Here is a 25,230-nt window from a genome sequence, read left to right as displayed (position 1 = left end):
CCCCCCCCGGTACTTGGTCAGAAGCTCACTATCACTCTCTTTGTCCAGGTTGCTAGGGTTTTGCACCTAATATATAGGCTGGTTGTTCAACCAAAGGCATCACGAGCTAAGACTTTTGCTGATGCTTTTGTTTCATGTGGTGGGATAGAAACACTACTCGTTCTTTTGCAGCGTGAAGCAAAGGCTGGAAATCAGGATGTTTTTGACTCTATTATGGAAGATGATGATAAGGGTTCATCAGTACATGGGTCTGAAGTGCCTCTTGATGACAGAGCATCGGAAGTTAGTGATGGTGGAACTGTTGAATCATTAGAAGAGAAGAAACTTACATCTCAGGGTGAACAGGGAGCTGAGTCCCTTGGCACTATAAGCAGGGCCAGCCTTGAATTAATGGATGTTACTAGTGGATTTGATGATCTCCCTACAGGCACTCCTCTGGAGAGAATGACATCAGTCCCAGAAAACTTCTTTGCGAAAAATGTTGGTGGAATTAATTTATCAATTAGTGCTGATAATGCCAGAAATAATGCTTACAATTTTGACAAAATTGATGGCATTGTGGTTGGAATCATCAAATTACTGGGTACTCTAGTGGCATCAGGGCATGTGAAATTTAATTCCAGTTCCCCGTTGCCTGTTGCTACAGGCAGTGCTGGATTGCCTGATACAGGTGGCTCTATGTTTGAAGATAAAGTTTCGCTTCTACTTTTTGCTTTGCAAAAGGCTTTTCAGGCAGCACCAAGAAGGCTTATGACTATAAATGTTTACACAGCTTTATTGGCAGCTTCGGTATGACATTACTTCAGTTTGTTGATTCATATCATTGATATGTTCATTAGTTCCTTTTAGTTGTGGATATACTTAGGGGTTTCTCTGTTTCTATGGCGACTCAGGTTTACATATAATTGCTTGGTACATGTCCTGACCTGTCCATTAAGAATGTCTCTATCTAATTCTATGCTCATCACAAAAAAAAATCACTTCTCTTAAGAAATTATGCATGTACTTTTTGTTAGTTGCTTATACCTATGGGCCTCCCGATCATTCAAAGTGGGTTAGATAAATGCACAGTTTTAAGTTAACCTACTATTTCCAGCAACTTAAATTGCTGCTAATAGGTTGCATGGTTTTCATCTGTGGGCCTGTGGCTCTGATGCCCTGTGCTGCTTTTTTTCCCCCTTAAGTTGCGACATCTATAGAAGGTGGAGAAATTATATATCTGCGCAGGTGTATGGATACAGGGTAATGCATGTATTTTATAAATGACCAAGAGTTTAAATATTAAATAGTTCTTCAAGATATGGAATAGTTGGGTCTTTGCTGTCATTTTTAGGCAATCTTGGACAAAGTGCTAGTAATATCGTAAAACTTGCAGGTTTGTGTGTAGGATTTGCTAATTGATATTCTGTACAATAGACTCTGCTTCTGGCAGATAACTTGATCGGTCTTTTAATCATTCATGAAAACAATGTTCATTTGGGGTTGGATGAATAGTTATTGTATATATTTTCCTTTTTTTCACTCCATGTGCCTGTATTATGTTGCCATTCAATTAACAGTTAGAAATTTTCAAATTTTAGGTATAATTATAAGTCTACGGGATCCAATTTTGACATAGTTTGTCTTATTTTTTCAGATAAATGCTACTTCAACTGAAGATGGTTTGAACTTGTATGATTCTGGACATCGATTTGAACATTTACATCTTTTGCTGGTTCTCTTAAGATCACTTCCCTATGCTTCTACAGCATTGCAAAGTCGAGCATTGCAGGTACTTCCTTGACTCTCTTGTAATATTACATGCCACCACTGTAGAGTTTCTCAGCAATATTTAGATAGTATAGGTATAACTCTTCATGTGGATGGTTCTGAATTGTATAGTCGACTTTAAATTCTCTTGTTAATGTTATTTTTGGATATTGGTGTAATGTTCTAGTAGAGCAGTGAGTTCACCATGCAGCACATCTAAAATGTTGCCTGTCTGTTCTGTTCTATCTATCAACCAACAAAATTATAAACTTGCTTCTCATTTCTTGGAGTGCAGTATAATCTTTTATCCTGTTAGTTTAATGCAGTTTTCTAAGCATTTAACTCTGAGGTTTCTGAACTGTCTTCTACATTATTTCAGGACCTTCTGTTTTTGGCTTGCAGTCATCCAGATAACCGCAGCTGCCTTACTCAAATGGAAGAATGGCCTGAGTGGCTTTTGGAGGTTCTCATTGCCAATTATGAGGTAGTGTTGCTATACACATTCATTAAAGGTCTTCACTATGGAACTGAGTTGTATGGAGCAGGGATGGAATAACAACTTTTAAAACCACAAGTTTTCGTACAGCAAGAGAATTTCAAATAAAAATTGAAAATAAATACATGATGCTTCATTTTGAAAGAACAAAACCACATTTCACTTGCCCTTTCTTATCTAACTCTAATCGTAATAAATTAATTTGAAACACTGTTTTCTTGATCTTACAATAATCGCATGTTAAAAATAATTACAATTCACAAATCAGAATTGATTGGAAGTTCACTTTTGATAATTTATAGCTAAGATAGAGACTAGGTGGGAAAGTAGAGATTAATATTTATGGCAAGACAAACTAAACACTGAGTCTCATAAATTAAAGAGAATGGAGAGAGGAATGTCCTGCAGAATGTGAAAAGGAGTAAGGGAGAGGGAGAAGAGAGGAGAAATCAATTGTAATACTTGTGGTGAAATTAGTTGGGAATGCTGGTTGTCCCTTGTCCTCAATCTACTGTTGTTGCATGGAGCCCCTCCCCTGTCAAGTTGTCTTTGGTAGCCAATGTGGATCAGGGTTCCAGGGAGAATATGGTAAGATTATTGAGTGAACCATCAGCAATGATATTGGAACTACCCTAGTATATTTAAAACTTCACTGTCCTTTCTTCTTCAAGTCAGCCTTGAGATCTCAAAAGCGGCAAGGGGTGGAAGCCCTTTGCCATCCCTGAGACATCCTCTTGTGATCCTCTGTTGTCCCTTGTCAATAATTGCCACTCCTGATCTCCCATGTTGTTCTGCCTTGACCTTGCCGTATTGGGGATGTTTGGGGACAGGAACACGATCCCGATGACGTCTCTTTGCCCATAGCTGTGACCTGTTGCTTGTAAAACATCATGAAAGAATAAAGATATATCTCACTGTTAGTGGGAGATCTTATCCAGTATGCTTAATGCACTTATCTATCATGCATTAATTATACCTACTGACATCCTTGTTATCTTGGTTAATCAGAGAGCTCCAGTGAAAATCTTGAACTCTTCAAGCTTCAGAGATGTAGAAGATCTCATACACAATTTTTTGATCATCATGTTAGAACATTCGATGCGTCAAAAGGATGGCTGGAAGGTAATTGTTACTTGGTGCGGCGTTTCTGTAGTATAGTTTTTTAACCCCTGTGTCGATGTCTACAACATGCCTATTTGGCTATTTCGAGAAGATTTTAGTTGTATGCTTTACTTTGATTTATTTCCACTTTTACATTACTTGAGCGTTCTTGTGTTCTTGATTTAAATTCACTTAAAATATAGCTTTTGTTTTTTGTTCTTTTCTTCTTTGCGCTAGATTGAGTTCTTCGGCTATTCATTTGGCTCATAATTTTGTAGATCCAGAGAGCTAACTTTTGTTGGCTAAGAGCTAACTATTAGTTTCCAGTTTTCCGTATTATGTCGTTTTCATTTTCTGTTGACATCTCTAATAAATGACATGTGTAACTTTTCCCCTTTATCTTGGCGGTGCTGAATGTATCAGTATTATTCATGGTCTGGTTATCATTTCCCTTGCACAGGATATTGAAGCGACAATTCATTGTGCAGAGTGGCTCTCTATGGTGGGTGGATCTAGCTCTGGAGATCAACGTATGAGGTACTACCTTAACATAGAATCTGTTTTTAGTTTGTTGATTTTATATCAGGGTGATGATTATGGCTTTTAAGGGGGCTGTAAATTTCAGACAACTTATTTCTGATTAGTCTGTTATTGTTTCACTTTTTCAGGTAAATCATGCTTTTTGTCCTAAGTATTTGGCTCCCATCTGGTCTTTGTGATTGCATACGAAATAACCACTATGGAAAAACAAGTTTCTACTGTGGCCCTGTGTGGTTAATGAATTTTAAGTAGCTTTTAGAGTTCTTTGCCTTTTAGATTGGTAAGTAATGAAGATATATTAGAAATACACTAAGAGGCTGTCATCCACAATCCTTTCACAAGAGGATGGCTTGACAATGAAAGTCATGTCCTCATGCTATGATCTAACAATTGATTGTCAAAATGGAAAAACATTTAGCATCACTCCTGCTCTACATTACCCTAGAATAGGAGCTTGAAATTTTGATATTTGCAAGTTTCTAAATACTGTTGGTTTGATGTTTTATTTCTTTCGAAGTGAATCCCTTAATTGCCAGTGGAACTGTCTTCCACTCGTTCGCCAGCGAACCTTCTTTTGTAATTTTTTTTATCAAGCCACAAGAGCATTGCTTCCCAGTCATCTTAAACAAGGTTAATTATTAATGCAAACTGCTAAATCGAAAGACCCAAGGATAGATGACCAAAAGAATTAACATACTCTTCGCGTTTATGCAACAAATTACAGAGGCTTGCAAGGCAAATGTTTCTTTTCTTGAAAACATCGCCGGTTCAGATATTTTCTTGGACGCCTGCCATGTAACAATAGCAGCAGCATCAATGCAAAAACCATTATTCCAATGGCTGGCCTTTTGACGCCTGCCAAGTACTTGTTATTTGTAAATGACAGGCCCAATTCCAATTCCAAATTCTAGTGTTTCCTAGACGATGGAGTTGGAGACGAAATGCTGCTTCCCAAACAAATTATGAAATATTTTCTAGAGTTTTGAGTTTTGTCCGAGTCAGAGCTATACTGGAGGTAAAGGAGAGTTCAATATAGTATTATCCTAAGGTGACTTTTCGAAGTGAAGGTAGTAGATTCCGTATGTTTTTTCTTATTTTTATACTTTATGCTCTCAGAGGTAGAGGTAGCTTTTGAGGTAGAAAATGCTTGCTTTTGGTATTTATACTAATACAACAAGTAGTTCTACTAAGCACTAATTCTTTTAAATATCTATTTTGATAGTTAATATCGAGCAATCAATACGACAACTAATAGTTACTGTCTACAACCCCTCACCCTGGAATTAGCTTCTGCAATTCAATTTTCAACTGAAGGATGATGGCTTATCCTCTAAACCCAAAGATACGGGCTTTGCAACTTCCTGCATCCTTTTTCTTGGGGGGGTGGGGGATTTATTAAACTCCAGTACATTTTTGTTGTAATAGGTCAACTATCCGCCCTATTATCTCAACTACCACGACAGCACCACCTGTCTCCTCTGTCGCCACAGTGTCACCCCACCAATTGTCCTCCCCCCTTCTTTCCCTGTCACAGCATCACCCTATCCATCTCTCTCTCCCTCTTCTTTCTCTGCCGTCACAGCATCATTGAAGAAAAGGTGACCACTTTACAAACCATCGCACAGCTGAAACCTGAAGAGAAAAGACCTTAATACCACTATCCTTTAATCTCCTTCAACCTAGACCACTGACTTGAAGGGGAAAAAGTGACTACCTATGGTCAAGTTTTCCTATCAAATGCCTTGAAGATGGAGGAGATTGTTGTGGTACAAATTCTGTTGAAGAGGGAGGAAGGAAGTTATAGTCACAGGTGAAGTCTACAACATCAAGCCAGGAGGAGTTAGGTCAAAGGAGGAAGAAGAGAAGAAAGAGGAAAGTTTGGAGGGAAGAGGATCTTGAGGAGAGGAGATACTGTGGCAGTGCTTTAGCTGCCATACACCAGCCTTGCCGTGCGGTAAGAGAGAGATGAGGGATGAGGAGAGAAAGGTGAAAAGGAAAAGAGGGAAGAAGGTGGGAGGAGAGGAGATACTGTGGCAGTGCTTTAGCTGCCATACACCAGCCTTGCCGTGCGGTAAGAGAGAGATGAGGGATGAGGAGAGAAAGGTGAAAAGGAAAAGAGGGAAGAAGGTGGGAGGAGAGGAGAGAGAAATATTGGGTGGGGGGGGGTTGATTTTTAAATTTTTCGAACCAATCACTAGGTTGTAGGGTTGGCTGTCACTCATTCTGAAATCTGAACCCATGATTTTATGCCCAACCCATATTTCTTAGCAGTGATTGAGCCAATTACCCCATGAATACTTTCAAAATTCTCGTCTTTGGTATCACTTAATATAAAATCCTTGAAAGTGTAGCATTCAAGAACTTTTCCAAATATAATTTACCCAATGGAGCAAAATTGTGTGATTTTTGTGCTACGTTAAGAATGTAGGATATCTGAAAGTTCCCTTGGCATTTTGAAGTAGCTTCCCACTTAGAGAGATGGATTTACCATGCCGTGACTTTCTGGATCATTATGATGTTTTGGTCAAGGATGCTAGACTCTTAGAAATGCTTTTCTCGTAATTCTTTTGGTTCTGTTTTATGGAAGAACTAATTAGGTTTTCAGAATAATTCTGATGTGGCTTGCCATTAGAGTTGAGTTTGTTTTCCCTTTCGTCAGCTTATGCAGCTTGGCAGGTCGTGGAGTTTTGTTTATAGGATGCAGTGTGACTTTGATGTCGGACTCCTAATCCCTATTAATTTGATTGATTGATGTAATTGTTCTTTATTTTTTATCTTTCTGATGTATTCTAGAAAGATCAATTCAAGTTTTGGGTTCATTTCTTTTTTACCTATTTTGTGGGCCACAAGAGTCAAGGTTATTTCTCAGTGACCAATTGTAGGAGCTTCTAATTTTATGAGAAGTAAATACTTGAATAGTTCGGAGGACATGCAGTTATAAGTTATGACTATTTATCTTGCAAGTTGAGCCTTCAATTTGATGTCAATAATGTTCATTTTCATGTTTTCTAGACGTGAGGAATCATTGCCTATATTCAAACGAAGGCTTATGGGTAGCTTGCTAGACTTCTCAGCCAGGGAACTTCAGGTTCAGGTAATAAATGTTCTGTAATGTAGGCTGTGCGTGGATTGCGACATTTGCTTTTATTTTGGCTTAATTTTGTTGTTGTTGTTGATTTCTTCTGAAGAGTAACCGCTTGCTACAGTTTACCCCCCCCCCCCCACAAAAGGAGAATGTTAAACTTTACAAATGAATATTTTGCAGTTGTAGCATCCCAAAGTCTTGGATTGATGGGAAAATGAGGTTGACTTAGACCTAGAGAGAATCGATGGAGATAGGGTGAAATATATATATATATAATTTTCTGTCACCCCTAGATGTAATCTAATGCAGAGGTTGATACTACGAAGAAAGCTGCTGGTTCTGTACCAAGTAGGAAGCTAAATGAGAATTAGAAAGATGGTCTCTCTTGCTCTTAGATTTCGAATTTGAGATAGCAGAAAGGGAAAGCTAAAGGTGGAGTAAAATGGACTTGAATGCTTATACATTACACTTTTACTCATCGGGTTTATCAAGAATCACTAGAGATACCATAAAAATCTCTTAATAGTTGGTGGAGCAGAAATTTTCTGCTTGCTCTGTAGAGCAATTTGGTGAGACTTTTGTAATTTTCATTCTTATAAGAAGTATAATTGTAAGGGTGTTCTTGGACTAAGTTGGAGCAGAATGTCTTTGCTTGTGAACCGCAGTCGCTTGATATGAGCTATAAGCCTAGAGATGAAGGACAATGCAGTATTCCACAACCAAAAAAGTATCAGCTAAGGATTCCAAATCTGGAACTAGCACTCTTCTGAAAGTTGACCCTCAAACCTCACGTAGCATCATAAATCAGAAGAGCACATCTCAAATATCCCAAGTTCATCTCATTGTGTTTGCAAAAATCTATAATATCATCAGCAAAGAGGAGATCAGAGATGATGAGTCCATCAAAACTAGAGCTTGTAATGCATATGCCGTCTAAGAAGCTCAAGTCAGTTTTAGTTAGAAGCTTATTTGGAGAGCTCATAACAAGATAGAGGAGGAGAATGAGGATTGCCTTGACGCTACGTTTGAGAGCTGTGGAAAGAAACCTACTGGCTATGCATTGACTAACTCTTAGAAATGAGGTGTGGTTATACAAAAACGAATCTTGTTCCTCCATTTGCAAGGACAATCCATCCTTTTGAGGATTGACATCAGAAAATGCGAGGATACAAGACCACAAGCCTTTTCTAGATCTAGCTTACGCAACAAGCCATTTTGATCAGATTTCAGCAGGAAAACAACACTTATAATTTGCAATGAGCATTGCATCCAAGGTTTGATGATCAGAACAAGGGCTTGTTGGAAAGGACCCACCAATGTAGTATTTACCTATTACATGACTCAACCAATACATGTGTGATTGATTGTTGTGCCTTAAAGCCTCAGGGAGTGACCTTTTCTGAAGTTTCTACGCTTATAACTACTTCCCTTCCTCTAATGACATTCTCACATAGAGAACCTTTTTTGCTGGATGGATGTAATCCGACATGTATAATATGCATGTAGATTGTAGCCTGTCTTCCATGCGACGTGTCACACACTAAGATGATGGTGCGGCATTATGGTGAACCCCTTATGTGCATTATTAGTGACGTCATTTGTGCTTGTCAATACCCCATATATGCATTAATAATTAATAGTATCATAATCAGAACACTAGTAATTCTTATCGGTAACCCCATATATTCATTAATAGTATCATAATCAGAACACTAGTAATTCTTATCAGTAACCCCATATATGCATTGTAGGTAACTCCATTTGTGCTAAACAGTGTCCCACGTCACACCATCAACTAATGGTGGGGCACGCCGCGTTGTCGTCCATAAGAATTTGTACACTTCATGACTTAACATTGACATTATGTAATTCTTGCTCATATTTCGACCTCCTGCCTTTTCACATGGTTTGAAACTTCCAACCTCTGCTGTTTACCGATCAACCTTTATAGATTTGTTAATACTAAACAGGTGCCACTTTATGCTAACATTCTTGCCTGTATCCTTTTCCTTTCTGAGCAGACTGAAGTCATTGCTGCTGCGGCAGCTGGTGTTGCTGCCGAGTTCTCGTCACCAACAAATGCCAGGGCAGAAGCTGAGAATGCTGCTCAGCTTTCTGTCGCCTTGGTGGAGAATGCCATCGTTATTCTGATGCTAGTTGAGGATCATTTACGTTTGCAGAGCAAATTATTGTGTGCTCAGCACACTGTTAATGGCACTGTGTCCTCACTTTCATCAGCTAGCCGCTCAAATTCTTCAACCATGGCTACTGGAGAACCAAAGGATCTTTTGGGTGACCGTAAATCATGGTCTGGTGATACTGGAGGACTCCCCCTTGATGTATGTGCATGCTTTTTTTCTTTCCTTTGTTACTTTAATATGCAACTAGTCTTATCTAAACAATAGCTCATATGCCTAATGATCCACAATTCTTTATCTAAGGACATGTTATCTCATGTGTTACTTGTTATGGCAACCAACTTAAAATTTTGTAGCTGTTGTACTTATCTTGTGTAAACATCAATCAGATCCTTACTTCAATGGCTGATGAAAATGGGCAAATTTCTGCGTCTGTTATGGAAAGACTAACTGCTGCTGCTGCTGCTGAACCCTATGAATCTGTCTCTGGTGCATTTGTATCTTATGGAAGCTGTGCAAAAGATTTGGCAGAAGGATGGAAATACAGGAGCCGGCTATGGTATGGTGTTGGTGTTCCTTCCAAGGGAAATGTATTTGGTGGTGGTGGCAATGGCTTGGAGTCTTGGAATTCCGTTTTAGAGAAGGATGCAAATGGGTGCTGGATTGAGCTTCCTTTGATTAAAAAATCTGTTGCTATGCTGCAAGCTTTGTTGTTAGATGAGTCTGGACTTGGTGGTGGTCTTGGTATTGGTGGAGGATCTGGTACAGGAATGGGAGGTATGACAGCTCTTTACCAATTGCTGGATAGTGATCAACCATTCCTATGCATGCTACGAATGGTGCTTGTTTCAATGAGAGAAGAAGACAATGGTGACGAAAGCATGCTTATGAGGAATTTGAATTTGGATGATGCATCATCAGACAGATTATACAAAAACGTAGGTAATATGACGATGGATAAAAATGCTAGAGCGACTCCCAGAAAACCTAGATCAGCATTATTATGGAGGTAATCTAATAGCATAATTTCGATGTTACATTTGTTGTTTTTTTCTGCTATTGTAGAGGCTTTCCCATTGTAGAGGGGTTTTATGATCTTTGGTTTATAGATCTTCTCTTATGGGTATGGAACTGCTATTAACGTGACTAGTTTGTGAGTTTGTACTTGCTACTATGATGCCAAACTATGTAGTTGTTTTTGTATTGATCTCTACATTGTCTTATTTACTCCCTCCAACTTCAATAATTTTACCCATTTGGTTTGGCACAAAGTTGAAGTAGTGAGTTTGGTGTGGGCCACTAAGTACATAGTGGGGTTAATATTAGATCAGAATGATTTTGTATTTATTAAAAATAAGACAGAGAGAGAATCTGGTATGGACCACTAAGTAGATAGTAATATTTATTATATGGACCCATTCTCAAAACAGAAATGGTAAAATATTTTGAGACATTCAAAAATGGAAAATGGGTTAAGTAATTGAAGATGGAGGGAGTATATCACAGCATATTCAGCATCTCCAAAACTTATCTGGCACGGAAATAGGATCCCTACTCTCAATGTCTATCCTCTTGAACTTGAACAAATAACAGCAAATCATCCTCAGGAGCCAAGTTTCTGGCTTCTGCACATGTAAAAGTTCTTTTCGAAATCTGTCTTTTTACTTCTCGTTACGCACCAAGCCTTCCATTGCATTAGTTTGTGTTCTAGGTTGCTCTCTTTTTCTTCTCCAGGGCTGTGTTAAGAAATTGAGGGAGGCTTAACCAGAGCTTTTCGATTAGTTGAAATGATCTGCTTTATATGACTTAATGGAAACAGTTAAAGTTTACAACTTTGTATCTTGAATGATCTCCTATTATAATTCCTTTTACATATATTAACAATCATCATCTGTGGTTTAAGGATAAAGCTTTGTATCTGCTCAAAAGAAAGTATAAAGCTTTATATTGAGCGATCTGATATGACTAATTCAAATTTTTTTGGAGTTATTTACTGTATTGGTATTTATGGAAAAGGAAGGAGGCAACAGAGGAAAGAAAAGGAGATACAAAAACAGAATCTATAAGAATGAAAGAAAAAAGTGCTTTTGAAGTTAAAAAACTTAATGCTAGAAGTTAAAGCTATTAGCATTCAATAATCCTAGCTAATAATGAAGGATGAGGTAGATGAGAGGTGAAAGACATTTGTCGAAAATTTAGTGTTTGAATAATGAAGAAAGTGTTGATTTCGTTACAACTGATAGAGAGTGCTGTTGATTAGTATAGAGAGAGAGAGAGAGGGGGGGGGGGGGAAGAGAGACAGATCTATCTATTTATCTCTTGATTTGTTTTATTATTAAATTCTCCTGCTTTTAGCTCGCAGATTTGTGCCTTAAATGCAATATATTCTATAGAGTCCCATTGATAATTCCCGAATCTTCTCGCTCTCCCTTTTTTTTTCTGTAATATTGAAAAGGCTAAGGTTCCTAAACATGTGAATGTATTTCTTTTATCTTTTAAGGCAAATTTATTTTTTTAGCCTTCCTTTAGATTTTCTTTGGCGGCTATAGAAAGATCTTAGAATTCTAATATTGTAGTTTCTTACTGATTGAACTATGTCACTTTGTACGCTTGTTCTCTGTTTTTAATTTTCCTCTTCCTCTATAAAGCAGCACTGTCTTTGATTTTTATGTTAGGGTGCTGCTACTCAATCAATTTTGTTATGTATATGTGGAAGATAAAGGCAATGTAGTCTCTCGCTTCTGTTGTCTTTTGCTCATTATAGACATGTTCCCAACTTCAGCATTGAGCTTTTCTCTATTGGCGACTTTTTATTTTTTGCTTCAAATTTATGGGTCCTCTGTATAACTGATTTCTTGGTTATGGCGTGCAGTGTGCTCTCACCTGTGCTTAATATGCCCATCTCTGAGTCAAAAAGACAGAGGGTATTGGTTGCATCCTGTGTCCTTTATTCTGAGGTTAGTTTCTTGATATTTAGCTAAATAAATATCTTAAGTAGCAATAACTCAGATTGCTATTTAGTTCTGTTGTTTTCCAACTGATGTTTTTTTAGTTTCTCCCTGTTGTCTTTAATGTGTTAACTAATTACTATTGGATGTCTGGTCCAGATGTGGCATGCCATTGGAAAGGATAGAAATCCTCTTCGCAAACAATACCTGGAGGCTATTGTGCCACCATTCGTTGCCATTTTGCGAAGGTGGCGGCCACTACTAGCTGGAATTCATGAACTAGCCACTGCAGATGGTCTCAACCCTCTGGTTGTTGATGACCGGGCCCTGGCTGCAGATGCTCTTCCTGTAGAGGTAAGTGGAATATTAATATATGATTGTGCGATATCTATTTTCCATCAAGGTCTTTGTTGTTTTTGATGATGCTGCTCCCGAGTTGCTGCCTGTTTCAAGTATGGAGTTCTTCAATTATTTTCCATAACTATTCTGCATTTTTCTATGATATGCTTTCAATTTATTGGTAAATGCATTAAGCCATCAACATGCTGTCATTCTTTACACTGAGGATCACCCCGAGTCAGAATATAGTCTATGGCAATAATGCTTTTTGGCTTTCCTACTATTGACTTTTTTTTTAACTTTAGATTGGAAAGGAATTAGGTGTTTTCCATCTGTACATTATCCTGGAATAGTTGAGAGCAAGTGACTAGGATTTATTTATATCCTAATTTGGTTTTCCTTAGCTGGGGAGACAGTAAAGATAGGATAGCACTTGCTGATTTTTTTAAAATCACATTTATGATCAGTTAGTGGTATGTGCATGCTTTGAAGTTCTATATGCTCGATAGAGATCTTCTATGTTTGGTGCACATCTCTTATGTACTTGTCAGATCTAACTTATAACAATTGACTGCAAAGTATGCAGACATATATATGCTCAAATCTGTATGTTTTTTTTTATTGCACACAAGAATTTACTGGTGTGATTTCAGGGAGCTCTTGCCATGGTGTCTCCAACTTGGGCTGCTGCTTTTGCATCTCCACCTGCTGCAATGGCATTGGCAATGATTGCAGCTGGTGCTTCTGGGGGGGATGTCCCAACACGTGCATCAACAACACAGCTTAAGCGTGACGTCTCATTGCTTGAGCGTAAGGCAGCTAAGCTTCAGACATTTTCAAGTTTTCAGAAGCCACAGGAAATCCCAAATAAATCTCCTGCTGTTCCAAAGGATAAGGCATCTGCAAAAGCGGCTGCCTTAGCTGCAGCTCGTGACCTGGAGCGTAATGCAAAAATCGGTTCAGGTAGGGGACTTAGTGCTGTAGCAATGGCTACTTCTGCTCAGCGAAGAAACGTAAGTGACATGGAGCGTGTTAAGAGATGGACACTTTCAGAGGCTATGGGAACGGCATGGATGGAGTGCTTGCATCCAGTTGATACTAAATCTGTTTATAGCAAAGATTTCAACGCTTTCTCCTACAAATTTATTGCAGTTCTTGTTGCAAGTCTCGCTTTCACCCGAAACATCCAGCGATCAGAGGTTTGATCTGACTCTTATCCCAGTGCCTATGGTCATTACTTATACCAGTATATTCCTATAGTCTTGAGATTTAGAATGATTCTTTGACGGAATGATGTTAAATTGCAGGTTGACAGGCGGTCTCAAGTAGATATGTTAGCACGCCACCATCAAGTCACTGGAACTCGTGCTTGGAGGAAACTCGTTCACTATTTAACAGAGATGAAATGTCTTTTTGGGCCATTTGGTGACCTTCTTCGCAATCCTGAATTTGTATGTAAATTATTGCATCCACTATTGCTATCTAAAATCTTGACATCAGCCCTTGTTTACGTGTATGATTTGTGTTTTCTGCTTTAGGTTCAATGCATGTGAATAATCCATATTTTATCATAAAACTATGTTCCTTTGGTAGTGAGGAGCACTCAGTTTGTTCGTTGGAACTTGCAGGTTTTTTGGAAGCTAGACCTCATGGAAAGCTCTGCAAGGATGAGAATATGCTTAAGGAGGAATTACAGAGGCTCAGCACATATTGGTGCTGCAGCCGATTATGAAGACAATGATGCTGTTAAGCATGATCAACAGAGGGTGATAAGTGCATCAAACGCCTCTGCCCTTGTAGCTGAAGCAATAGATGCAGATGCATTAAATGAAGATTCTGAGCATGCAGATATCAATAATAGGTTGAGTCTTGATTTAGACGGGGAGCAGCATGAGGAGTATCATTCTATTGGAGCTGAATCACGTATGCAAGCGTCATCAGATTCTAATGATGCACCATCTACGAGTGGCCAAGATATGGCTGAGGATCCGTCAGCAGTTGCTCCTGGGTATGTATTTAGTGAGCTTGATGAGAGAATTATGCTGGAACTTCCTTGCTCAATGGTGAGGCCGCTAAGAGTTGTTCGAGGAACTTTTCAAGTAAGTTTTTTGTGACTTACGCTGGTTGCAGTCTATTACGATGTTTTCTTTTTCACGATAACCTCATGAAGTTGTAACACTATTAACTATCTTTGGAACATGTCTTATAGATAGGGGAAAATGGTCTCAAAAGCTGTGTCTGTTAACATGAAAAATGTCTAACATGGCACGAGAACATAAAATGTAAAGGAGGGCTCTGTAATACTACCACTCATTCTTTCTAACTATCCATGATGTCCAAAACAAAATAATATTCCCTTAAATAAAAAATTAAAATCCTAAAGAATGTTACTTGAAAATACCCAAAGTAAGGAAACATAAAGTTGTTTCACTCGAATGCTGAAAGCTCTGAACTCATGATAAGTGTCTCATTTTTTTTGTTTGTCAACTATTATATTCTCGGGGAAGTCCTAAATTGATTTTCAAAGAAAGGCATTTAAGACTTTTAAGGACACTTATCCTCTCATTAAAATAATTTCGGGAAACAACATATTCCAATTGAGGGCAAACCCAAACCTTCCAAATGCCTATAAATCATCCACACATCTAGAGGAAGATCCATTTGCTCGAGATGAGATGTAGCTGAAATATGAAGAATGCTGCTATAAATTCATAAAGTTTTTTCCTTCTTTTATTTTTCACAAGGAAACTGATAGAAGTTTTATCAAACAACATAAGCAATGTAGGAGAGAGTGCTCGTTGTTACTTAGGTTGAAGAGTGATAAACACGCCTGTACAATTATGGGAGGTTTCTTTTAGGTTAGATTAGAAGGTGAATAAGAATTTAGTCATAGGGTGGCAACATGATTGTTATGAAAGACTGTTAACGCGAACTCTTTTCCTTCTGGCAAGATACGATTACTTTAATTTTGTTATCTGTACTGTGGCAATAATGACAAGTCATTCAACTCTTCATTTTCAGATAACAACAAAACGAATCAATTTTATTGCTGAGAACGTTGAGACTAGTTCTTCAGGCACTGAACTGGATCACAGTTATGAAGACAGAGATCAGGAAAAGAATCGTAGCTGGTTAATATCTTCACTTCATCAAATTTATAGCAGAAGGTTAGTTATTAAGATGTTCTTAGTCAATTTAATTAAACTACTATCATATATGCTTGGGTCTTCTTCAATCTGTTTGCTGCTTTAGAGGTGCATAATGTGCTTTAAAATATTTTCTGCAATTTTTCTTGTTTCATATGGTATTACTGTGCTTCAATTTTCATTGAGTTGAAACAAAATCTCCATTACTGAAATGTCTACTGCTTGATTTTTTTTTGCAGATATCTTCTGAGAAGAAGTGCACTGGAGCTATTTATGCTTGATCGCTTTAATTACTTTTTCGATTTTGGGGTATCTAGGCTTCTTATTTGCAAATTTTTTTGTTCAACTTAATCTGTGCTTTTGATCTGAGTTATTTGTATTTGTTTTGTAGACTAGTGAAGGTAGGAGAAATGCATACCGAGCAATTGTTCATGCACGCCCTCCTCATTTGAACAATATATATCTAGCAACTCAGGTTTTTCCTAATGCTTTTTGGATTGACATCTTTCTGGATGCAGATTTGAAAAACTGGGTCCTTGTAGTTTGTCTATGATAGTAGTAGTTTTACTGCTGATTACATTTTCTCGCCTCCTTATTGTCTTTTTGCTTTTCTGACGCCATGTAGAGACCTGATCACCTTTTGAAAAGGACTCAGCTTATGGAGCGTTGGGCTAGATGGGAGGTATAGACATCATCCCCAACATTGTTGTAAAGTTCTTTATGCACCACTTATCTTTCACGTATGTGAAAAGTTGATCTAAAAAGCATATATGCTGACATTTTCAGATCAGCAACTTTGAATACCTAATGCAGCTCAACACACTGGCTGGGCGTAGTTATAATGACATCACTCAGGTTTCTTTCTATTACGAATTTACGATACTAATTTGTTTTGAAGATTTTCTTTCATACTTCCTTTGTTTCATTATTATTGCAATATCACCCTTGGCACATTCTTTTAGAAAGCCATGTGAAGAGGAGAGAGAGAAAGATAGATAAAAAGTGGGACCCATGTGATAGAAGAGAAATAGAAAGAAGATATTACTAAATACGAAAATGTTGCAATTAATGTGGAATTCTCGAATAAGGAAAATGTTGCAATCCAAAAATAACGGAGGATGTATATGTTATTGACCCTCCGTCATTGTTAATGTTATTTCTTCTTTAACATTTTTTGGTGCAGTATCCAGTATTTCCTTGGATTCTGTCTGATTATACATCAAAGGAGCTGAATCTTTCTAATCCTTCTTCATATCGAGACCTTTCAAAGGTGGGTATACAAGTTAGCTTTTCCAACTAATGGATCAATCCCCAGTTCTTCTAACAAGTTGACCCTCTTACAGCCTGTTGGTGCTCTAAATCCTGAACGCTTGAAGAAATTCCAGGAGCGATATTCTAGTTTTGATGATCCTGTAATTCCGAAGTTTCACTATGGTTCACATTATTCAAGTGCTGGAACAGTATGTTTCTATTTGTTTCTTTTTTCCATGTTGATTTTTGTTTCTAATACTTTGTAGCTTTGCTACATGGTATATAAGGTTGTTGTAGTCATTCTGATGATTAATCTAGAACATCTTAATCTATGAGAGCAAGCAAATGGTGAGTTTAAAACCTTTAATGAGATCAAATGTTTTCGATCACAAAATCTTGAATTTGGATTCATTCTCGAGTATATACTTTTACTTGTAGAAAATTAAAATGAAATCTCTACTGTATCCTTTTTTCTTTTGGGGATGATTGGATTCGCAATGTTCTTGTCACTGATTCCATTTGTTAGAACATGTACGCAAACTTTGTACCCGTGACAATTTTTATTATATTGATAATCTTCCCTTGTCTATGTTGTTGTGGCCAAGATAAGTATGTATAATGGTCGGTACTTTTTCACCAGGTGCTGTATTACCTTGTCCGACTTGAGCCTTTCACCACTCTCTCTATTCAATTACAAGGTGGAAAATTTGACCATGCAGACAGGATGTTTGCTGATATTGCTGCAACGTGGGAGGGAGTTCTTGAGGAGATGAGTGATGTGAAGGAATTGGTAATTTTTTGTTCAATATTTCCAAGAAGTTAATCCATAATATGTTTAGTCTATTTCTCCCTAAATTTTGCAAAAAATGGTTTTTCTTTAGATTAAGTCAGTTTAGCTAAAATCTATTTTGATAATAAACTCAGTTCAGCATATGATAAAACACTAGTGCATATGATTCAATTTTTTTCCACGTATTATCAGTGGTGATAAGTAAAACCAGTTTTGATAAACAAAAATCAGCTCAGTGAGTTCACTAAAATCATTGAAGAGAATAAGGCCTCAGTTATGCAGTTACTTTTGAGGGGTTTGATTGGTTTCTAAAGTTGACTTGTTCCTGTCTGGTTCAACTCAGGTTCCAGAATTGTTTTACCTCCCTGAAATGCTGTCCAATGAGAACTCAATTGATTTTGGTACTACACAACTTGGTCAAAAACTTGGTATGCTCTTGATGTATTTTTTACAGATTGCTAGCATTTGGTAATATGGGGAGGAGAAATTAATATGCTCCCTTTCGCTCTCATCCAGATTTAGTCAAACTCCCTCCTTGGGCTGAAAATCCTGTTGAGTTTATTCATAAACATAGGATGGCTCTTGAGAGTGAGTATGTTTCTGCTCATCTGCATGAGTGGATTGACCTCATATTTGGGTAAGTAATACTAATTGGTGGTTTTATCTTCATTCAATGTTGCTTTTGAGCAATCATCAAAGCCTATCTTCCACCCTAACACTAAGCTATCTTAAATACATTAATTGTTGGCTTGAATGTGCAGGTATAAACAACGCGGAAGAGAAGCTATAGGAGCAAATAATGTTTTCTTTTATATTACATATGAAGGAACAGTCGACATTGACAAAATCTCCGACCCTGTAAGATAACTCCATGTGTTTTCTCTAGTTAGAATATTAAATGTTCTGTTTAAAGTGACATTACCTTGTACAGTTGTACCTACCCTTCAACTTTTGCTTACTTGATGTCAGGTACAACAACGTGCCACTCAGGATCAGATTGCTTATTTTGGGCAAACCCCATCTCAGCTTTTGACAGCTCCTCATATTAAAAGAATGGCGCTAGCCGACGCTCTTCAATTGCAGGTAGCCTGGTTTGGATTCAATCTATTTTTTTCCCTCAATCTTCTTATGGTGACAACACCTTTAATCCTTGGGGGATAGTCCCTGGTTGTTTGATTTGTGATTTCCTTTCTGAGTTTGATATTTATTCCACATTCTCCTTTTCTTTTTGTTGAACTTGAGTTAGTTTGAACTTCAACTGCAAAATATATCTACTAGAGAGAAAAGCTCACAAGTTTCACCATTTAAATCACTGGATGTGGTGAGAGTACTGATTTTCTTGCTCTTCATGTCCTTTCTCAGAGTTTCAGTGTATGTAGTATACAATAAATTGGCCGCACACTGCACATTAGCAGTTCGAGCTCTGATTGGCATAAATGAAAGGCATGTCTAAAGTGGCCAAAATGCTTTATATTGATGTCATCATTTTCACAGAAGGATAATGTGAATGTACTTTGAAAACATAAAAGGAAAAAAAGTTTGTGATAATATTCCCTTTGTGTTACAGTCATATGCCTATCACATTTATATGTCCAAAATATTATGTTTGTCAGACACAGTTAATCTATAGTTAATTTTTCTTTGTTCTCTATATCTTTTGTGTTCCACTTGCTTTGGGTCATGAAAGAGATTTGCTAATTTAAGGCCTAGTAATGTTCATAGAGGTTGTGTTGATATAGATTATGAAGATGTGTAACTTATGGCTCATGCTGTAGATTTAAACAAAGGTTTGGGAAGGCCCTACAGAGTCGCTCCAAATTGAAGCCTGTTCTGACTTCTGAAAAATTTGAGCAATCATCACCAACTATAACACTTTAGGGAAAATATATTTCCATAGCAAGGGTTCCACTTGAAACCACCTAAGTTGTTGCAGTTTTTTAAAATAGTCTCAGTATATTATTGTCGGAATCACTAAGAAGTTGAATCCATTAATATAAAAATTCCTATCCTGTTCTTGAAATTCTAGCAATTCTCACAATCAGTAATCCACCTTCTGTTGCAGTGTGTCTTAAAAGTAATCTTAATAGATTAATGTCAAACCCATGTTGTGAACTTCTAGTTCCACTTGCTGCAACAAGCTTAGGATGGCTGAGCATGATCACTTCCAAACTTTCCTTATCTTGGTTTACAATTTACATAGGTTATCCATCATTCAAAATATATAGTGTTGCTCTCCTTACCCAGAGGCTCTATATTGTTCACCTAAGCTAACATAACACAGGTGAAATTTCATCGACATACCCCCCCCCCTGTTTTTCCTTAATATTAGTGTATCCTGCTGAATTTTGTTATACTTTTTGGTTTGAACTGTGCATATTAGACAATCTTTCGGAACCCAAAAGAACTCAAGCCATATGCTGTTCCAATGCCTGAACGCTGCAATCTACCTGCCTCGGCAATGTATGCATCTTCCGATTCTGTTATCATTGTCGATATAAATGCCCCAGCTTCATTTGTAGCACAACACAAGTGGCAGCCAAATACACCTGATGGCCAAGGTGCACCTTTTCTTTTCCATCATGGGAAAGCCACTGCCAGCTCTTCTGGTGGAGGATTGATGCGAATGTTTAAAGGACAATCTGGAGCTGTTTCTGAAGATTGGCACTTTCCTCAAGCGTTGGCATTTCCTACTTCAGGAATCAGGAGTTCAGCTATAGTTGCTATAACCAGCAATAAAGAAATTATAACTGGTATGTATTTTCCATCTGTACTCTCATACACAGGTGTCTTGCTTTTATTCTGAATTATATGATGTGATGTAATGGATATTGCTTTTGGGGTTATCTTTTTCCTGAATCATTCATCTGAAAGGTTCAAAAGCAAGTTTTATGGTGTTTTACGAGGAAGAATGATGGTTTAAGAAAGATTTGTGTACTTGTATTAACTAATGTTGTACACCCTCCATCCCACAAAAAATTTGTTCACTTGTTAGGACACGTACTCCTTTTGTCCTAGAAAGATCCGAACACTTGTTGCAGCATGTAGTTTAAGGTGATAAGTTGTAGTATGGTTGGTGGGATATTTTTTTTTATTGAAGGAGAGAGAAAGTTGCGTATTTGTTATTGATAGAGATAAGAGTGTTAGATAAGGGAAGGGGGAGCTATGGTGTCCCCCTATAAATTTATATAACTGCTCATTAGTAAATCAACTACTACCAAAAAAAAGGGAAAAATAAAGTCAAACTCAAATATAGCAATAAAAATTAACTTTAATGTTGAAGGCAATCAATTTATAATGGAGCCACCAAAAAAAAAAATGTTGACTATAATATTTTAGTACATTTACGCAGAAAAAGGTAAAAATGAATATCTCATCAATCAAACTATTATCAATCAATTCACAAACACAATCAAGTGTTATATTAAAACGGAAAATTCAATCAATTAACATAGTGAAATAATTTATTTAACACAAAATGTTCATACAACATAAGAAATCCTAAATAAATTCACTTAACATATCTTTCTCTTTTCAAATGAGTTGATTCAATTAACTACAACTTAATTCTTTAACTTCTAACCGTAACTTAATGCTCTAACTTCAACTTCTAACTGTAACTTAATGCTCTAACTTCTTATTAAAATGCAATGCAGCACTTTATCGTTCATCAAGTTTGATTTTAAAACCTAAAAGAAAGAATAAGTAAAAAAAAAAAATCAATAAAATAAGGATTAAGTGATAAAGGATTAACCTACGAAATTTAGACAAAAAAAATGTCTAATGTTCAAATTTTTACCCCTAGTTATGCCCCCAAACACTAGAAGTTATGTTTGAAAAAAAAATCAGGCACACCGCGTAGCATAATAATGGTGTACGTGTAACCATGCCAAATAATTGTTAAAACTAATTTGGGGCAAACAAAAAAGAGTAGTGTTCAAACTGTTCTAGCATGGAGGGAGTAGTTTAATGTGATAAGTTTTAGTGTGGTTATCAATTGTTATTTTATTTAAAAGTAGATGTGATAGGACTTGGTGGGTATTTTTAATTGAAGGAGAAAGAAGGTTGGGTATTTTGTTATTGATAGAGATAAAGTGGGGGCCAAAGGGGTGTTAAAACTAATATAATAATAGTGGGACCATTGCCAAAAAAAAAATAGAAGTGTCTAAACTAATTTTGGACAAACAAATAAGGAAAGTGAACGATTGTTTTGGGATGGAGAGAGTAGTAGTTTCATTTTTTATCTTTATTTTATATGTAGGTTCATATAATGACATGTTGTACACTATTTGCTTACCCCTTTAAATCTGTCTTCTCACCAGGTGGGCATGTTGATAACAGTATCAAAATAATATCAGCAGATGGAGCAAAGACCCTTGAGACAGCCATAGGACACTGTGCTCCTGTGACATGCTTGGGTCTCTCATCTGATAGCAATTACCTCGTGACTGGGTCTCGAGATACTACAGTATTGCTTTGGAGAATACATCGTACAGTTACATCTCAATCTGCCAATATCTCAGAATCTTCCACTGCTTCTGGTACTTCTTCAAACAGCAGTAATGCTTCGGCTAGGATCTCATTAGACAAAAGCAGGAAACGGCGAATTGAAGGACCTGTACATGTCTTGCGGGGTCATCTTGCAGAAGTTCTGTCTTGCTGTGTTAGCTCAGATCTCGGAGTAGTTGTCTCTTGCTCTCAATCACCAGATATTCTTTTGCATTCTATCAGAAGGGGTCGTTTGCTCAGAAGGATAGCTAATGTGCAGGCCAATTCTGTTTGTCTTTCATCTGATGGTATCATAATGGCTTGGAATCAATCACTGCATATGCTCAGCACCTATACTCTGAATGGCATTTTTATATCTAGGGCAAGGCTTCCCTTATCTGGAAGCATCAGTTGCATGGAAATTTCTTTTGATGGACAGACTGCCTTAGTCGGGGTGAACTCCTGTTCTCAGAAGGAAGGGTCTCTTGACAGCAGCAGGTCTTGGAAGTCAAAGCAACTGGAAACTGGAGTTCTCTCCACAGGATTGAATGTGAAAGATGAAGACTGTAGATTGGATATAGCATTACCTTCAATTTGCTTTCTCGATCTATATACCCTTAAGGTATGCAAACTACTAGTGATTGCTCTCTTGCTTGCTCTCCAATTTTCCTTTTCAGTAATGGGAAATTGTTAGAAATGTCTGCAGAATAAAGTTAACTGATCCTGTTGAAGTTGAATTGTGAATGAGAGAGATGCGAAAGTTTTAAGAACTTTTTACTGATAAGACTGTAATGGCAGGTGGTACATACATTGAATCTTCAAGCTGGGCAGGATATTACAGCCATAGCCTTGAACAAGGACAACACGAATCTTCTGGTCTCTACAATGGATAGGCAATTGTTAATTTTTACAGACCCAGCTGTAAGTTCTAATTTCGCTTGGTTTTCTTCTGCTCTCTTCAGAACTCTTGCTTAATTGTGTTTTACAACTAAGGCACGACTACAGATCTCTAAATTCTATAGTTGTTTGTGGGGGACTGTATTTCAGGTTACCCTTCTCCATGAACTCTAACCAGATGATCTGCCTTGATACATGAAGTAGGAAAAATATTAATTCAGATTGTTTTTTTCTTTTACTTTCTTGAACTAGTTGGTTTTCCTGATGAGACCCATGTTATGCGGCTTATATTTGGGTAGTGCTGGACAATTGTTGTGATAATATTGTATATGATGTCTCATTTTTTATGCACCGGGTTTTTAGCAGTCTTATCGTTTGTTGTTACAATGATGTTATAGTATAGGCTAACTGCACGTGCATGCAGCCATGCACTACACAAGTTATACTCACCATCACAGATGCATGCGTATTGCATATACACGGAGACCCACGTTGAAGTACACATTTATTTTCTGCAATTATTCTGATGATTGCTACATACTTCTTGCATGTTGAATGATATATAATGGGAAACATAACTGCCCAAAAGAGTTAGTTATTAAGAACTTCGCTAAGCACATTGTCTTAAGTCTGAATTGGCCGATGTCCTGCTTCTCGAATAAGACATTCAGGATCATCTAGTACTTTTTGTTGTTGCAGTACTAGTCCATTTTGTTACAGATTGACTAGGTATGTCTACATGACAGCTTTGTATGATATTTTGTATAAATCTTAGCTTGTGATCGATAATAATTCTCTTTTCAGTACCCCCTCTATTGGACCTAATTAGGATCCTGAACCCCGGTTCCCTTGGTTGGAACCTCTCCAGACCGGTGTTAACCATAATTTTATGCTCATCGCTTGCAGTTGAGCTTAAAGATGGTGGATCAAATGTTAAAGCTCGGTTGGGAAGGCGATGGACTTAGCCCTCTCATAAAATGAAGGGGCCATGTTTTCGCTTGAATCTCACTTATTAAAACTCTTATGTGGAAGAGGACAAGAGGTAAACAGGAGGTACATTCACATATCTTGATTTACAACTTGTTCGGATGTTGTTTTGTACTTCACATCTGGCAATTGTCAAATGTGGTTGTATTATATGTAGCCAACTTCATTTATTACAGAAATAGGTTTGATAAAGGATAGTTAGGTGAAGTTTTGACTTGATTGAGCTGTAAATTCTTCGGTGTTCATACAGATTAGGCTGTAAACCCTCCATTCAGATCTGTTTTTTCGAGTATATACACAGGTCCAGAGTTGCTGGATCTTTTTATATCATTGTAAAAATTGGAGTTGCATGTATCTTATTTAGATTTTACAAACATCAAAGCAGTTAATAGAAGACTTTGACGTTCATGTAGTAACTGAGTGACTTTTTCGTTCTCAGTTAGTGCTCGGATATTACATCTATATATATATATATATAAAACAAGGTTCAATTGGCTTATGTGTCATTCAGTAAAAGAATCTGTCCACATGTCATTTGCAAAAGCCCCCTCACTACCTTCTGCCACGTGTAATTCTGACTAATGGAATGCATCAATTACAATCTTTGTAACTTTAGTAAGTTTATATACTTATGTTGATTAATTTCTAATTGTTTTCCTATTTAATATATATTAGAAATTTTTTTGGCATTTTTTTCTCAATCTCCACATCAAACAAAAAATTCATTATATCATACACGAAAGTAGATACATACTGTCAACCACCTTATTTTTAATTCTCGGTAAAAAAAAGTACTTTTTAAAAAAATTGTTAAAAATTAAAGCTTAAATCATCAACTCAGAAATTCAATGACCACCTACTTATTAGGATTTAGTGGGGTTAAAGCAAAGAGAAATGGTACGGCTTTTAATTAAACAAAAACATTAAGTGCATATTCACCGATTTGAAGTATAAACAAAAAATGACAGTGTGATATAAAAAAAAAAAAAAAACTACCACGTTAGAAAGTTGACAATCTATGATTCCACTCTCACAATCTCACTTAGATTTGCACTGGATTAAGAGGAAACAAGCGACATTGATAGAGTTTTTTCAAAATAGGAGTTTGGTTTATATAATTGAAATTAAATGGAATGACAAAAACAACCATATTATTATACAGTCGGACTATGGATGACGAAGATTGAAAAAATTAGTGTAAAATGAATTACCTTATGTAAATATTAATATATTATACAAGAACCATATTATTATAAATAATTGAAGATTTGATATACC

General features: G+C 37.0%; 1 protein-coding gene across 3 annotated transcripts in view; it reads left to right on the top strand.

The window, feature by feature from the left end:
* The window catches only part of LOC104905448 (hypothetical protein), a 28,427-nt gene extending 4,150 nt beyond the window's left edge, over positions 1-24,277 (top strand). The window contains exons 4-32 of one of the 3 annotated variants that reach the window (XM_010693998.4): positions 49-789; positions 1,637-1,771; positions 2,129-2,233; positions 3,254-3,367; positions 3,807-3,883; positions 6,899-6,980; positions 8,993-9,310; positions 9,499-10,118; positions 11,982-12,066; positions 12,217-12,411; positions 13,050-13,595; positions 13,704-13,847; positions 14,025-14,495; positions 15,418-15,563; positions 15,782-15,851; positions 15,934-16,017; positions 16,168-16,224; positions 16,329-16,397; positions 16,726-16,812; positions 16,886-17,002; positions 17,434-17,583; positions 17,927-18,011; positions 18,100-18,220; positions 18,345-18,441; positions 18,553-18,666; positions 19,964-20,333; positions 21,903-22,690; positions 22,867-22,989; positions 23,872-24,277. In XM_010693998.4, the coding sequence (XP_010692300.1) occupies positions 49-789; positions 1,637-1,771; positions 2,129-2,233; positions 3,254-3,367; positions 3,807-3,883; positions 6,899-6,980; positions 8,993-9,310; positions 9,499-10,118; positions 11,982-12,066; positions 12,217-12,411; positions 13,050-13,595; positions 13,704-13,847; positions 14,025-14,495; positions 15,418-15,563; positions 15,782-15,851; positions 15,934-16,017; positions 16,168-16,224; positions 16,329-16,397; positions 16,726-16,812; positions 16,886-17,002; positions 17,434-17,583; positions 17,927-18,011; positions 18,100-18,220; positions 18,345-18,441; positions 18,553-18,666; positions 19,964-20,333; positions 21,903-22,690; positions 22,867-22,989; positions 23,872-23,946 (6,186 nt within the window). In that variant the 3' untranslated portion in view covers positions 23,947-24,277. The other 2 variants (XM_048640998.2, XM_048641000.2) reach the window with 2 other exon arrangements.
* The last annotated feature ends 953 nt before the right edge of the window (positions 24,278-25,230 follow it).

The sequence above is a fragment of the Beta vulgaris genome, chromosome 1, assembly GCF_026745355.1.
Source record: "Beta vulgaris subsp. vulgaris cultivar EL10 chromosome 1, EL10.2, whole genome shotgun sequence".
Taxonomy (NCBI): domain Eukaryota; kingdom Viridiplantae; phylum Streptophyta; class Magnoliopsida; order Caryophyllales; family Amaranthaceae; genus Beta; species Beta vulgaris.
Note: the sequence above shows the minus strand (reverse complement) of the source record. Positions and strands in the feature narration are given on the sequence as shown.